The following is a 15,378-nucleotide window of genomic DNA, read 5'->3' as shown; positions in this document are numbered from 1 at the left end:
TGCAAAGTCCCTCTTTGCCATGCAAATTAACTGAATCCCCCAAAAACATTTACACTGCATTTCAGCCCTGCCACAAAAGGACCAGCTGACATCATGCCAGTGATTCTCTCGTTAACACAGGTGTGAGTGTTGACGACGACAAGGCTGGAAATCACTCTGTCATGCTGATTGAGTTCGAATAACAGACTGAAAGCTTCAAAAGGAGGGTGGTGCTTGGAATCATTGTTCTTCCTCTGTCAACCATGGTTACCTACAAGGAAACACGTGCAGTCATCATTGCTTTGCACAAAAAGGGCTTCACAGGCAAGGATATTGCTGCCAGTAAGATTGCACCTAAAATCAACCATTTATCGGATCATCAAGAACATCAAGGAGAGCGGCTCAATTGTTGTGAAGAAGGCTTCAGGGCGCCCAAGAAATTCCAGCAAGCGCCAGGACCGTTTCCTAAAGTTGATTCAGCTGCGGGTTCGGGGCACCACCAGTAGAGAACTTGCTCAGGAATGGCAGCAGGCAGGTGTGAGTGTATCTGCACGCACAGTGAGGCGAAGACTTTTGGAGGATGGCCTGGTGTCAAGAAGGACGCAAATAAGCCCCTTCACTCCAGGAAAAACATCAGGAACAGACTGATATTCTGCAAAAGGTACAGGGATTTGACTGCTGAGGACTGGGGTAAAGTCATTTTCTCTGATGAATCCCTCTTTCCGATTGTTTGGAGCATCCGGAAAAAAAGCTTGTCCAGAGAAGACAAGGTGAGCGCTACCATCAGTCCTGTGTCATGCCAACAGTAAAGCATCCTGAGACCATTCATGTGTGTGGTTGCTTCTCAGTCAAGGGAGTGGGCTCACTCACAATTTTGCCTAAGAACACAGCCATGAATTTAAAAAATGGTACAAACACATCCTCCGAGAGCAACTTCTCCCAACCATCCAGGAACAGTTTGGTGACGAACAATGCCTTTTCCAGCATGATGGAGCACCTTGCCATAAGGCAAAAGTGATAACGAAGTGGCTCGGGGAACAAAATATTGATATTTTGGGTCCATGGCCAGGAAACTCCTGAGACTTTAATTCCATTGAGAACTTGTAGTCAATCCTCAAGAGGCGGGTGGACAAACAAAAAAAACAAAACAAATTCTAGCCAACTCCAAGCATTGATTATGCAAGAATGGGCTGCCATCAGTCAGGATGTGGCCCAGAAGTTAATTGACAGCATGCCAGGGCGGATTGCAGAAGTCTTGAAAAAGTAGGGTCAACACTGCAAATATTGACTCTTTGCATCAACTTCATGTAATTGTCAATAGCAGCCTTTGACACTTATGAAATGCTTGTAATTATACTTCAGTGGAATACTGAAGTAACATCTGACAAAAATATCTAAAGACACTGAAGCAGCAAACTTTGTGGAAATTAATATTTATGTCATTCTCAAAACTTTTGGCCACGACTGTACACATCAAAATGTAAATAAACATGTTATCTTTTCTGAAACAAAGCCATAATTATAAATGTTACAAACATGAAAACAGAATGAATAAGGAGACATGGACAAATGACATTTTTTCACTGGGCTTCTTTTCCTGTTTCTTTTCTTCCAACGTATGAGGTGCGCGCCTGCAGCTAACTGTTCAAATGTCTCCCCCTAGTGGTAGCTCTAAGTATACATGTATATTAAAGCAAACCAATGGAGGACAATTCTAATGTTGTGAACAAACTTTGATTCCAAAATATGGGCATTTATAGACCATCACAGGAAATGTTTTGTTGTAAAGGCTAATAAGGGTGTTTTGTCCTACTCCTGCATTCATCCAAGTCATCAGCGATAGAGCTCTGGGCTATGCATGTATGACATCAATGTGTGTACAACTGCAATGGTAATAAAAACTTACAAATTTAGGAAATGTTACATTATTTACAAGTAGAATGGAATGGTTTACCTTGTGTGGTAGGATGTGGGCTTTGGCACTCTTATATAGATGTCATAACCACCCATAAATAACTATCGTGGTAGGGTTTGTGGATTTTGGCTCTCTTATATATAGATGTCATAACCACCCATAAATAACTATCGTGGTAGGGTTTGTGGATTTTGGCCCACTTATGTAGATGTCATAACCAGCCATAAAAAAAACGCAATATAGAGTACGTCACAATAGGTCTAAATATTCAGCATGACAGCGTTATGACCATATTATGATAGGTTATGACATTGATATATATATATATATTATGAATCGCCCATAAAGTTTAAAAATTAAATAATAATAATAAAAAATTACAAAAATATATATATATATAAAATTATGATTTTTAGGCCAAATCCAACCCAGCCCTACTCCAACGCAGCAGCCAAATCTGTCTGTGATGTCACCGTAAAGACATCACATGCCACATTTTGCCTGCTGTGAAAGACCCTGGACTCCTATATTCATTTAGCAGCGGTGCCCCGACCCGCTAAATCATTGCTGCCATTCCAATGAATATGATCACGATCGATAGATAGATAGATATATACACACACACTTTCTACTTACCAAGAGTCAGATGAACTCATGGATGCCATTTTTATGTCTCTGTGTGCAGCTTGAAGAAAATTGTTAACTAGCGTTAGCGCAATTGCTAGCTTTTCCCATAGACTTCCAGTCATTGGCTAACACTAGTTAGCAATGACTTGCAAAATTACCTTCAATGTCCTTCAAACTGCACACAGACATAAAAATGGTATCCATTAATTAATCTGATTCTGGGAAAGTAGAAAAAAGGCTTGATTGACAAAATCTCGCACCATCCCTATAAGATCTGAGTGACAAGTTACAACATATATATTTGTAGCAAACAGAGTAAGCAGTGGCGCAATCTGCCACCGTTTGATCCTCACCCTCGCCCTACAGACTAGAGAAGACAACGGGGAAACAGACAAAAACCATATAGAACAAACAAAGGTCATGGAGGAATGCTGACATTTTCTATACAAAGGCAGATTTCAGATCTCTGCCAGACACAATCCTGAGCTTAATCTGCAGTACATTTCAGACTAGGGCCCTGGAAAGTAAGGGAAAGGTAGGCTTGGAAAAGAGCTTAGGCCAGCTCATGATTCTACATTTGGCATGTTGGTAATGGTCTGCTGCTCTACTTGGCAGCATTCATCACAGACTCCATGCAGAGAAGGGAGCGCGTAGCAGCTGCTATTCCACGGAGGGTGTAGGACCAAATCTAACTGTCAGTGAGGACAATCGGTTCCCTGCAAACGAGGAAAATAAAAATATGGAAACTTCCGACTGAATCCAAGGACGTTGTGATAACAGAGCCATAGCTGAGAAGGCAATATCTGATTTTGCTGAATGGCGTCTTGAAGAACACAATGGCAGACATGCTATGAACACGTTTAGAGAGCGAGAGAGATAGAAATAGTACAATGGACGCTTGTGCATATTTTATCCATACAGTATGTAAGCCTGTTTGTTTCCTCTTGTCTCATACAGTGTGTTGCTACAAGGCTGCTTTCCACCTTCCTGTCTGTTGTTTATATGACTGGGGTACAACATGAAGAAAGAGGCCAAGAACAGGCCAAGAACAGAGACGTTGACTGTTTTCTGTTGTTCTTGGCCTTATTGCACATATGCAACTGTCAATAAGAGACCATACAGTACAGTAAAACCCTGTGCATTGCCCTCTGTCAAGCTATGGAGACAAGGAGATGGGAGCTTGCTGACACTGTGTGTATCAGTGATGACTCCCATTTAAAGCAGTCAGATTCAGGGTCACAACACCATCCTGGTGTGGCCAACCTGTGCAATGTTGATACATCCAAGTCTGAATTCAAACGAAACAAACAAGTGCTTTTTTTGGTCGAGTTACTTTAGGTAAAATTAGGTGTTCTTTCAGCAACTGTTTTGACAGATGAGAGGAAGTGAAAGGTAGGCTACTTGACTTGATTTTGTTAGAAACAAACACCAAGGCGGCTGACCTGAGTCCATGTACTGGCTGGCAGACACCACTCCTCCGCAATGGGGAAATGGAGGAAGCATGCCCTCTTTCCACACAGCAGCACTGGAGAAAGTGCCCACTGTTCACTCTTACATGTACACACACACACAAACACGTTGTGGGCATGGCGGAGTGCGTAAACCTGGACAGGGGTAGTGATAAACCTTTTGGCTGGCCGTGCTGTCACTTGTTTCTATTCTTGTGTCCTCTGAATGGAACTAAGAATATAACCGGTAGTGTGCTTCCACAGACATAAGCAGACAAATCATACAACAAAATCCACACAAAATGGATTGCTATGACATTCCATAGCTGGTGCTATAGTCATTTTGTGTGCGGCCAGGCAGCCTTCTTTAGCAAATTAATGTAGAATCTGGCCAACACATGTATGTTCTTTTGAAAAGAATGACACTCACCAATGAACCTCGGATGACTTCACTCTTGTAAAAGTCTGCAAGGGAAGGCAAAAAAAACAGGTTAAATTAATTTTAAAGCTTTCTCAAACAGATATTGAGCCTTAGCAATCTCACGAGGATAAAGACCTCCTCCATTCCTGTCATTATTGAAAGAGATCGTGATACCTCACATCTCAAAATAGGGCTACTTAATGTTAGATCCCTTACTTCAAAGGCAATTATAGTCAATAAACTAATCACTGATCATAATCTTGATGTGATTGTCCTGACTGAAACATGGCTTAAGCCTGATGAATTTACTGTGTTAAATGAGGCCTCACCTCCTGGTTACACTAGTGACCATATCCCCCGTGCATCCCGCATAGGCGGAGGTGTTGCTAACATTTACGATAGCAAATTTCAATTTACAATTTCGTCTTTTGAGCTTCTAGTCATGAAATCTATGCAGCCTACTCAATCCCTTTTTATAGCTACTGTTTACAGGCCTCCTGGGCCATATACAGCGTTCCTCATTGAGTTCTCTGAATTCCTATCGGACCTTATAGTCATAGCAGATAATATTCTAATTTTTGGTGACTTTAATATTCACATGGAAAAGTCCACAGACCCACTCCAAAAGGCTTTCGGAGCCATCATCGACTCAGTGGGTTTTGTCCAACATGTCTCTGGATCTACTCACTGTCACAGTCATACTCTGGACCTAGTTTTGTCCCATGGAATAAATGTTGTGGATCTTAATGTTTTTCCTGGACTATCGGACCACCATTTTATTATGTTTGCAATTGCAACAAATAATCTGCTCAGACCCCAACCAAGAAGCATCAAAAGTCGTGCTATAAATTCACAGACAACACAAAGATTCCTTGATGCCCTTCCAGATTCCCTCTGCCTACCCAAGGACGTCAGAGGACAAAAATCAGTTAACCACCTAACTGAGGAACTCAATTTAACCTTGCGCAATACCCTAGATGCAGTTACACCCCTAAAAACATTTCTCATAAGAAACTAGCTCCCTGGTATACAGAAAATACCCGAGCTCTGAAGCAAGCTTCCAGAAAATTGGAACGGAAATGGCGCCACACCAAATTGGAAGTCTTTCGACTAGCTTGGAAAGACAGTACCGTGCAGTATCGAAGAGCCCTCACTGCTGCTCGGTCATCCTATTTTTCGAACTTAATTGAGGAAAATAAGAACAATCCAACATTTATTTTTTATGCTGTTGCAAAGCTAACTAAAAAGCAGCATCCCCCAAATGAGGATGGCTTTCACTGCAGCAGTAATAAATTCATCAACTTCTTTGAGGAAAATATCATGATTATTAGAAAGCAAATTACGGACTCCTCTTTAAATCTGAGTATTCCTTCAAAGCTCAGTTGTCCTGAGTCTGCACAACTCTGCCAGGACCTAGGAACAAGAGAGACACTCAAGAGAGACACTTTTAGTACTATATATATATATCTTGACACAATGATGAAAATAATCAAGGCCTCTAAACCTTCAAGCTGCATACTGGACCCTATTCCAACTAAACTACTGAAAGAGCTGCTTCCTGTGCTTGGCCCTCCTATGTTGAACATAATAAATGTCTCTCTATCCACCGGATGTGTACCAAACTTACTAAAAGTGGCAGTAATAAAGCCTCTCTTGAAAAAGCCAAACCAGAAAATATTTAAAAAACTATCGGCCTATATCGAATCTTCCATTCCTCTAATTTTTTTATATTTTTTTAAGGCTGTCTCTTTTTTAAGGCTCTCTCTAATTCTCTCTCGGAGGAGGAGGACCTGAGCCCTAGGACCATGCCTCAGGACTACCTGGCATGATGACTCCTTGCTGTCCCCAGTCCACCTGGCCGTGCTGCTGCTCCAGTTTAAACTGTTCTGCCTGCGGCTATGGAATCCTAACCTGTTCACCGGACGTGCTACCTGTCCCAGACCTATTATTTGACCATGCTGGTCATTTATGAACATTTGAACATCTTGGCCATGTTCTGTTATAATCTCCATCCGGCACAGCCAGAAGAGGACTTCCTAGGTTTTGGCCTTTCTAGGGAGTTTTTCCTAGCCAACATGTTTCAACACCTGCATTGCTTGCTGTTTGGGGTTTTAGGCTGGGTTTCTGTACAGCACTTTGAGATATCAGCTGATGTACGAAGGGCTATATAAATACATTTGATTTGATTGAATAAACACACACACACACAAAAGCTTAAACAACACTTGTGAAGATACAACACCTGTCAGGATTACCTGACAACAGCAAGCCAAGGCCCTGAGGTTTTGGCTCGATCTGGGCCATTTTTGTATATGAACTTAAAATGAAATGATTTGCCCTTAAACCAAAAGTGAAAGGCCTCATTTACTGGAGCATTAGCGTCCCCTAACAAACCAAGCCCTTGTGCATTTAACTACACTTTGTAATGGGACTCTGACATTTCTTCCACTTGTGAGAGTAGCCTAATGCAGTGCACAGTAGTGCTGAACATTTAGTCCTAAGTGGGCTCTGGCACTAAGGGCTGAATCGTAATTAAGATGTCTGCATCTTTCCATGACTTCTACGTAAATCCTGCATTGTTGTCAAGTTATGTGCACAGATCTCAAGTTAGGATTCAGGCCTAAAGACATGTTTGTAGTGTGGAGTGACTGGGCTCAGTAGTGTGAAAGGGGTATTGGTGCAGTGGCCGGGAACACTGTGCTACAGAGACAGCTGAAAGAGGGTCTACTGTACTGACCTCTGGATATCCAGTCCTCTAAGCAGAGATGAAGGGTAAAATATGTGTCCAACAGTGGAAAGCCATTCTTGTTGACGATGTTGCGGGCTGCGATGCTTCTGAGATGACGTAACCGCCTCTGTTAGGGAGAGAAAGGCAGATGGTGAGATAGTCAGGAAAAAGAGACAAGAAATAGAAGCAGGAGCAGAGACAGGAGACAGCATTTAGCCAAATGAACTGCCCCCAACCAGAGGTAGCCGAAGTCTAAATTACGTACGATGCAGCTTGTACTTCTCTGGGTCAGCTTCAATGCCTTTTACAATTGTATTATCGATTTCAAGAGTTTCATCCTGTTACACAATCCAAATCGACTTACAAGACTGTTACCCAATGAGCTAGTCTAATTCACACAGAAGTAAACAATGCAGTCAACCAGAAGTCACAATTTCAGATAGCAAAGTCATTAGGCTCAAGTACATCCTCATGTTAAAAATAAAAACTACCCTTTTAGAATATAGTAGCTCGGTTTGAGAGAACTTGGCGTATCTGGTAGGGCCGGGATGATACCAGTATCGCAATATTTTTTCACAGCAAAAATGAAAAAAAACGAAGCAGACAAAAACTCTTTGGTCCTTTAAAAACATGCTGAATTTGTAACATATTGTGTGCTATAGCTTGAGAAAGAAAACAATTGACATTAGGGTAGTTTTCCTAAAGAAGTTAAAGCCGCTTCGTGCTTTGTTTCCTTGCCACGACACTAACGAGTATTGCGATACTGTTATCGTCCAGACCCTAGTATCTGGTTAGTCACACGTCATCTACTATCAACATTTGTCCAAAAATAATACAATTTGCAGACAAGCGTTTCATTTGAAAGCAGAGTTCATTCATGTGTTGACTTCACTGTGTTTCCCTCACAAAAGCTCTGCATACAGGAGCGCGACAGTTTCATCAACTAAAGTCCAAGCCAGCATGCCAATGACACACAAAAAGCATTTATACAGTACGTCTCAGAGTAGAAAACCCATGATTCCGCAGCTCTATAAAATGTGTTCCACACCCCTGACAGAACATAACCATGGTTGGACAACAGCCAGAAGTCCACCTTTCAAAAAACATTGAGAAGTAGCCTAAAATAAAAGGAACCTGCTTGAAGAGAAAGGATCAGTTACAGCCAACCAACAAAAAGTAGACTAACTGAATAACTGAAGACTTTTACAGAGGACTGCATCTATAAAAAATAATGGCTCCAAAGAAAAAGCCTCATAATTGAGGGGGGGGGTGTAACTCAAGAGAATGGCAATGGGACATGAGACCCGTGAAAAGAGGGGCCATTGAATGAGGTCACCCCTCAGGGGTAGCAGTGTCAGAGCAGCAGTAGGACTATCTATGTCAACGGCAGGCCAAGGCCCTCACCTGATCTGCATTCTTCAAACTCCAGCAGCCCACACTGAGCTTCCACCACCACAGGCATTAGGGATACATCTAAGTCATGGGATTCCCTATAAGAATAAGGTTGCTCGGAAACAAAAACCCAACTTGTTCAGCAACCCCCCATAGAAAAGGTCAGCTGACTTTTCTCCGGTCCAACTCATCCCAAACCATCCGATTTGGGTTGAGGTCAGGTGATTGTAGAGGCCAGGTCATCTGAAGCAGCACACCATCACTCTCCTTCTTGGTCAAATAGCCCTTACACAGCCTGGAGGTGTGTTTTGGGTCATTGGGGGTGGCAGGTAGCCTAGTGGTTAGAGCGTTGGACTAGTAACCGGAACAAGATCAAATCCCCAAGCTGACAAGGTAAAAAAAAAAACTGTAGTTCTGCCCCTGAACAAGGAACACACTGTTCCTAGGCAGTCATTGAAAATAAGAATTTGTTCTTAACTGACTTGCCTAGTTAAATAAAGGTAAAATAAAATACCATTTTAAAATTGTCCTGTTAAAAAACTAATGAAAGTCCCACCAGCTCTGTACCAGTACCCCTTGTACCACTTATTTTAAAGGTGCATTTTAATTATTCATTATTTTTTATTTCATTTTGTTACTCATCTACTTATCACGCATTGTTGGTTAAGGGCTTGTAAAGGAAGCATTTCACTGTAAGGTCTACTGTACAGCTGTTGTATTCGGCGCATGTGACAAATCAAATTTGATTTGACTAAGCGCAAACCAGATGGGATGGCATATCGCTGCAGAATGTGGTGGTAGCCATGCTGGTTAAGTGTGCCTTGAATTCTAAATAAATCACAGACAGTGTCACCAGCAAAGCACCCCCACACCATCACACCTCCTCCTCCATGCTTCACTGTTGGACTCACACATGCGGAGATCATTCGTTCACCTACTCTGCTTTTCACAAGAACGCGGCGGTTGAAACCAAAAATCTTAAATTTGGACTCATCAGACCAAAGGTCTTATTTCCATTGCTCGTGTTTCTTGGCCCAAGCAAGTCTCTTCCTTTTATTGGTGTCCTTTAGTGGTAGTTTTGTTGCAGCAATTCAACCATGAAGGCCTGATTCACGCGGTCTCCTCTGAACAGTTGATGTTGAGATGTGTCTGTTACTTGAACTCTGAAGCATTTATTTGGGCTGCAATTTCTGAGGCTGGTAATTCTAATGAACTTATCCTCTGCAGCACATGTAACTCAGGGTCTTCCTATCCTGTGGCGGTCCTCAGGAGAGCCAGTTTCATTACAGTGCTTGATGGTTTTTGCGACTGCACTTGAAGTTCTTGAAATGTTCTGATTTGACTGGACTTCATGTCTTAAAGTAATGATGGACTGTCGTTTCTCTTTGCTTATTTTAGCTGCTCTTGCCATAATACGGATTTCATAGTTTTGATCTCTTCACTATTATTCTACAATGTAGAACATAGTAAAACAAATAAAGAAAAACCCTTGAATGAGTACGTGTCCAAACTTTTGACTGGTATTGTATATTTCTCTATAAACACAAGCACCACACCCATTACACACTACAACATGCCCACACCTGTACATGAACACACAGTAGCCTCCCCTTTCAATACACATATAATGTACATGTAAAATGCAAACATACAGTGGGGCAAAAAAGTATTTAGTCAGCCACCAATTGTGCAAGTTCCTCCACTTAAAAAGATGAGGCCTGTAATTTTCATCATAGGTACACTTCAATGACAGACATAATTAGAAAACAAAAATCCAGAAAATCACATTGTAGGATTTTTAATGAATTTATTTGCAATTTATGGTGGAAAATAAGTATTTGGTCACCTACAAACAAGCAAGATTTCTGGCACTCACAGACCTGTAACTTCTTCTTTAAGAGGCTCCTCTGTCCTCCACTCGTTACCTATATTAATGGCACCTGTTTGAACTTGTTGTCAGTATAAAAGACATCTGTACACAACCTAAAACAGTCACACTCCAAACTCCACTATGGCCAAGACCAAAGAGCTGTCAAAGGACACCAGAAACAAAATTGTAGACCTGCACCAGGCTGGGAAGACTGAATCTGCAATAGGTAAGCAGCTTGGTTTGACCCCCCCCCCCCCCCCCCCCCCCCGTGGGGTCAAAATTATCACAAGAACGGTCAGCAAAAATCTCAGAACCACACGGGGGGACCTAGTGAATGACCTGCAGAGAGCTGGGACCAAAGTAACAAGGCCTACCATCAGTAACACACTATGCCGCCAGGGACTCAAATCCTGCAGTGCCAGACGTGTCCCCCTGCTTAAGCCAGTACATGTCCAGGCCCGTCTGAAGTTTGCTAGAGAGCATGTGGATGATCCAGAAGAAGATTGGGAGAATATCATATGGTCAGATGAGACCAAAATATAACTTTTTGGTAACAACTCAACTCGTCGTGTTTGGAGGACAAAGAATGCTGAGTTGCATCCAAATAACACCATACCTACTGTGAAGCATGGGGGTGGCAACATCATGCTTTGGGGCTGTTTTTCTGCAAAGGGACCAGGACGACTGATCCGTGTAAAGGGAAGAATGAATGGGGTCATGTATCGTGAGATTTTGAGTCAAAACCTCCTTCCATCAGCAAGGGCATTGAAGACGAAACGTGGCTGGGTCTTTCAGCATGACAATGATCCCAAACACACCGCCCGGGCAACGAAGGAGTGGCTTCGTAAGAAGCATTTCAAGGTCCTGGAGTGGCCTAGCCAGTCTCCAGATCTCAACCCCATAGAAAATCTTTGGAGGGAGTTGAAAGTCCGTGTTGCCCAGCAACAGCCCCAAAACATCACTGCTCTAGAGGAGATCTGCAAGGAGGAATGGGCCAAAATACGAGCAACAGTGTGTGAAAACCTTGTGAAGACTTACAAAAAACGATTGACCTCTGTCATTGCCATAACAAAGTATTGAGATAAACTTTTGTTATTGACCAAATACTTATTTTCCCCCATAATTTGCAAATAAATTCATTAAAAATCCTACAATGTGATTTTCTGGATTTTTTTTCTAATTTTGTCTGTCATAGTTGAAGTGTACCTATGATGAAAATTACAGGCCTCTCGTCTTTTTAAGTGGGAGAACTTGCACCATTGGTGGCTGACAATACTTTTTTGCCCCACTGTAATTATGTCTGTTGGGAAAAGTCACATTCCTCAAGTTGGTCAATGTGAAGTTCCCAGATTTGATCAAACATGTCCTTTTTTTTTTGCTTAAATTTCATACAACACAATCTAAAGAAATGTAACTATATAGTTCAGAACACCAGTTCGTTATTGATGGTGAGTATGATGCTTTCCAATTGATAGCTATAAAACAAATGCAGCAATTATACCTAGGTTTAAAAATAAAATAAAAAAACTCTGTTATTGGTCATCAATATTTACATTTCCCAACAGACATCTATTGTGGCGATAGATAGAAATTCCTAAACACAATAATATGATATCACAGACATTATCCCAAAATTGTGTCAGTTTGACACAGGACCACAGCATATGTAATATGGTTCCTTTACTCAAACATTTCTGGGTGCATAACATTCATTCTGGCAGGAGTGTAGTAAATCCAACTGATTATCTTGAATTGCAATCATTTACGTCTAAGGTTGTAGGAGAAATTATGAACATTTTTACATATCTGTGACCAATAGTCTCATACATTTTCTTAGAGATCTGTTTCCCATTTTTCCTTTATAAAAGTTCTGTGCTATTAGGTAGAAATTCAATCAAAGCTAGAAGCTTTAGATTCATCCAGATTCTATTGAAGCGATTGAATAAGATTTCCGAGTTATAAGAATTTAAAGAAATTGGTTTTGGATAACCCACATTTTTCTTGTAATTAATTGAATGACAGTAGAGTGCCATTATAATACATTTGCTAAAAATGAATGATGCCACTTTGGAACCAGGACTTAACGGTGTTGTTATTGTCCAGCTTCATAAGGTAAGTGTAAAACATTCAATTTGACTCTTAAAGGCTTTCCATTCCAAATAAAGTGGGAGAGTAGGTCATTTATTCTTAAAGAAGTTGAATGGAATTGAAACTGGTAAAAACTTGGAATAAATACATCAACCATGGTAATATATTCATTTTGATTATGTTGACCCTCCTAACATAGAAATAAGGAAAGTTTTCCATCTCTGAACATCGGATTGAATCTAATCTAGTGAAGGAGAGTAGTTGATCATATAGGCCTCCACCAAATTGCATGCTATCAATACAACCAGGTATATCATATGCTTCTTTGTCCTTTTTCACCGAAATCTACTATCCAAGCTTGAAAAGTCATAACCAAAATAATGCTGGCTTATATTCTAATGAGCTTTACCCGCAAACAAGACCAAATTTGGTTGGTCCGGACCACATCTGTACCAATCATAGACCAAATCACAGTACAGCAGAGTACAATATAGTAGAGTACAATATAGTAGAGTATAGTTCAGTACAAAACAATAGAGTACATTATACTGTACTGATCTATACTGTGCTGTACTGTCCAAACTTATGAAACAGAAGTCAAATTACTTTTCAACGTCCATGGCTGTCCGGTGTCGGCCTGTGCACATTAGGTGAGAGGGCTGGTTAACAGCGATTCCCTAACAAGGCCTACTTTCTGCAGTCACTTATGAATCTTGTGAAACTTTAACAAGCCTGCAATGAGAAGAGATTCACAAGCCATATTCTCCTCATATTCTGAGTTAATGAGTCTTTGACACTGGGTGTTTCCCAGCACAGCTAGCTACCTCCCAACAATACTGCTCAGTGTTCAGGCAGACCTGTGCTGTGACACCTGTCAAGTCATTCATAAAGACGGTTTCTTCCCAAAGTAGCAATGTAGGATGTTGTTTAAAAATATGATAATAAGCAGGAATTTATGTATATCTCAGCAGCCAGTAAAGGCAACTTCAATGATTCCAGATTTGAAAACATGCACCTTAAAGACTATATGCAATTTAAAAATTATTTGCACTGAGTACCAACACATTCAACCCTTACACACACACGTGTGTAAGGGTTAGAAATGATTGTTTTTGAAAGATAAGCCCCGCCATAATAAGGCATTTGATTGGTTTGACGTGTTGCGAGGCATCACTGATTTGCACTGACTTCCAACCCCTCCAAGCTGATTTCTGCCATTGAACTTCCCCAGGCTTCCAGCAGTGTTTGCGACAAGGCTAGGGCTAACTAAGCTGGCTAGCTAGCATATTCGTCTCGGTTACTTGCCAACTAAATATCTAACAATTATATCTAAAATTTGCACATGTATCTAACTAGCTATTATAGACAACGTATAACTGTCTCGCTACCCAAGAGAGCTGTAATAGGCCTGCTGTATTCATCTTGCAGTTTTGACATGTGACACACAGCATTATTACAGAATAAGAGTCACTCATAAAAACATTCCACCGAGCTGAGGGTCCATGTCCTTACCTGCTGAGATGTGAGTTCTACGTGCAAGCCTCGAGAAGATGAGGCTCCAGAGTTGACAGAGGAGGCGGGTACAGGGTGATCCCGACCGGTGATGGAGTTCATTCTCCTAACGGCACCAGAGGCTTTCGTACCAAACAACCCCGGATCATGTACATCTAGATTCACCTTCTAAGCCAGAAATGTATGTATCAGAGCAGTAATCCGCTTAATAAGAAAACAAAGCACTTTTGTAGCCGTCAGTTAGCTAGCTAGCTAGCTAGCTACGTGACATCAACAAAGTAGGACTTGCTCAGGAAGCTGTCATCCGTCTGTCAAAGAGCACTCTACGCGGGGTCGAAACAACGCGATGTTTCCGGTTTTCAACCGAACTTCCGTTGCTACAGAAAAAACTAATATGGGGACTTCGCTCAGGTATCGTCACTAGTTAGCACAAACACAAAGTCATAAACCCCGCCTATTCATACAATGTATTTATTTTTATTTTTAAATGTAACCTTTATTTAACTGTGCAAGTCAGTTAAGAGCAAATTCTTATTTACAATGACGGCCTACCCCGGTCAAACCCTGACGACGCTGGACAAATTATGCGCCGCCCTATGGGACTCCCAATCACGGCAGGATGTGATACAGCCTGGATTCGAAACAGGGACTAGTGACGCCTCTTGCACTGAGATGCAGTGCCTTAGGCTGCTGCACCACTCGGGAGTCCGATTTATCTTCTTACATTTTTAACCTAACCACACAGCCAATCGTATGCCTAAACTTAAATCAATACCAAAAAGTCACCTTTTGTTTTATTGCATTTTTACGATATAGACTATTTGCATCTTTACGACAAACGCCAGATTTGACCTTTCACAGCAGGTTAAGAGTATTACTGTAGCAGGTTAGGATAATTAGGTTAAAGTTTGGAAAATGTTTAGGGTTAGCTAAAATTCCCCCAAAATAAAAATGGTACTTTAATTTGACAAAATCTGTATGTATACTCTTAAAATGTGATTTAAACCCGAACCTTAACTCTAACCGTATCCACACTGCTAACCGTGTGCCTAACCTTAAATTAGGACCAAAAGGCTATTTTGTTTTCAAACATTTTTACAACGTGGACAATTTTTACTTTGTGGCTGTGCTATCTTGTGGAAAGAGACTTCCTCCAAATATGAGGAAGTGAATGTTTCTGCATGTATGTATCTATCGCGTGACCTGCTGGTGACAATTCACTCAAGTACAGTAGTGGAGAGTAATTGGTGAGGACAGTTTTTTTGTGTGTCCTAAGCATTTGATTGCCTACTTGGCTAATTAACTGAATGGTGATAGAACATTTATTTTATCAACTTTGTCAACTGGAGTTAAGAACACAATCATATTACATGGGTCAAGGCCAAACATATTTACAAC

At 41.2% G+C, this 15,378-nt stretch overlaps 1 protein-coding gene across 1 annotated transcript in view; it reads right to left on the bottom strand.

Annotated features, from left to right (window-relative positions):
- Window positions 1-14,560, bottom strand: part of LOC115105565 (UV radiation resistance-associated gene protein-like) — a 149,293-nt gene extending 134,733 nt beyond the window's left edge. The window contains exons 1-3 of the mRNA XM_029627747.2: window positions 13,981-14,560; window positions 7,128-7,245; window positions 4,400-4,434 (exon numbers count right to left, since the gene is read on the bottom strand). Coding sequence (XP_029483607.2) covers window positions 4,400-4,434; window positions 7,128-7,245; window positions 13,981-14,082 — 255 coding nt within the window. The 5' untranslated portion in view covers window positions 14,083-14,560. The remainder of the gene's footprint in view (window positions 1-4,399; window positions 4,435-7,127; window positions 7,246-13,980) is intronic.
- Between the last annotated feature and the right edge of the window lie 818 nt (window positions 14,561-15,378).

The sequence above is a fragment of the Oncorhynchus nerka genome, linkage group LG22, assembly GCF_034236695.1.
Source record: "Oncorhynchus nerka isolate Pitt River linkage group LG22, Oner_Uvic_2.0, whole genome shotgun sequence".
In the NCBI taxonomy this organism is placed as follows: Eukaryota; Metazoa; Chordata; class Actinopteri; order Salmoniformes; family Salmonidae; genus Oncorhynchus; species Oncorhynchus nerka.
This window is presented reverse-complemented; position numbering and strand designations above follow the sequence as displayed.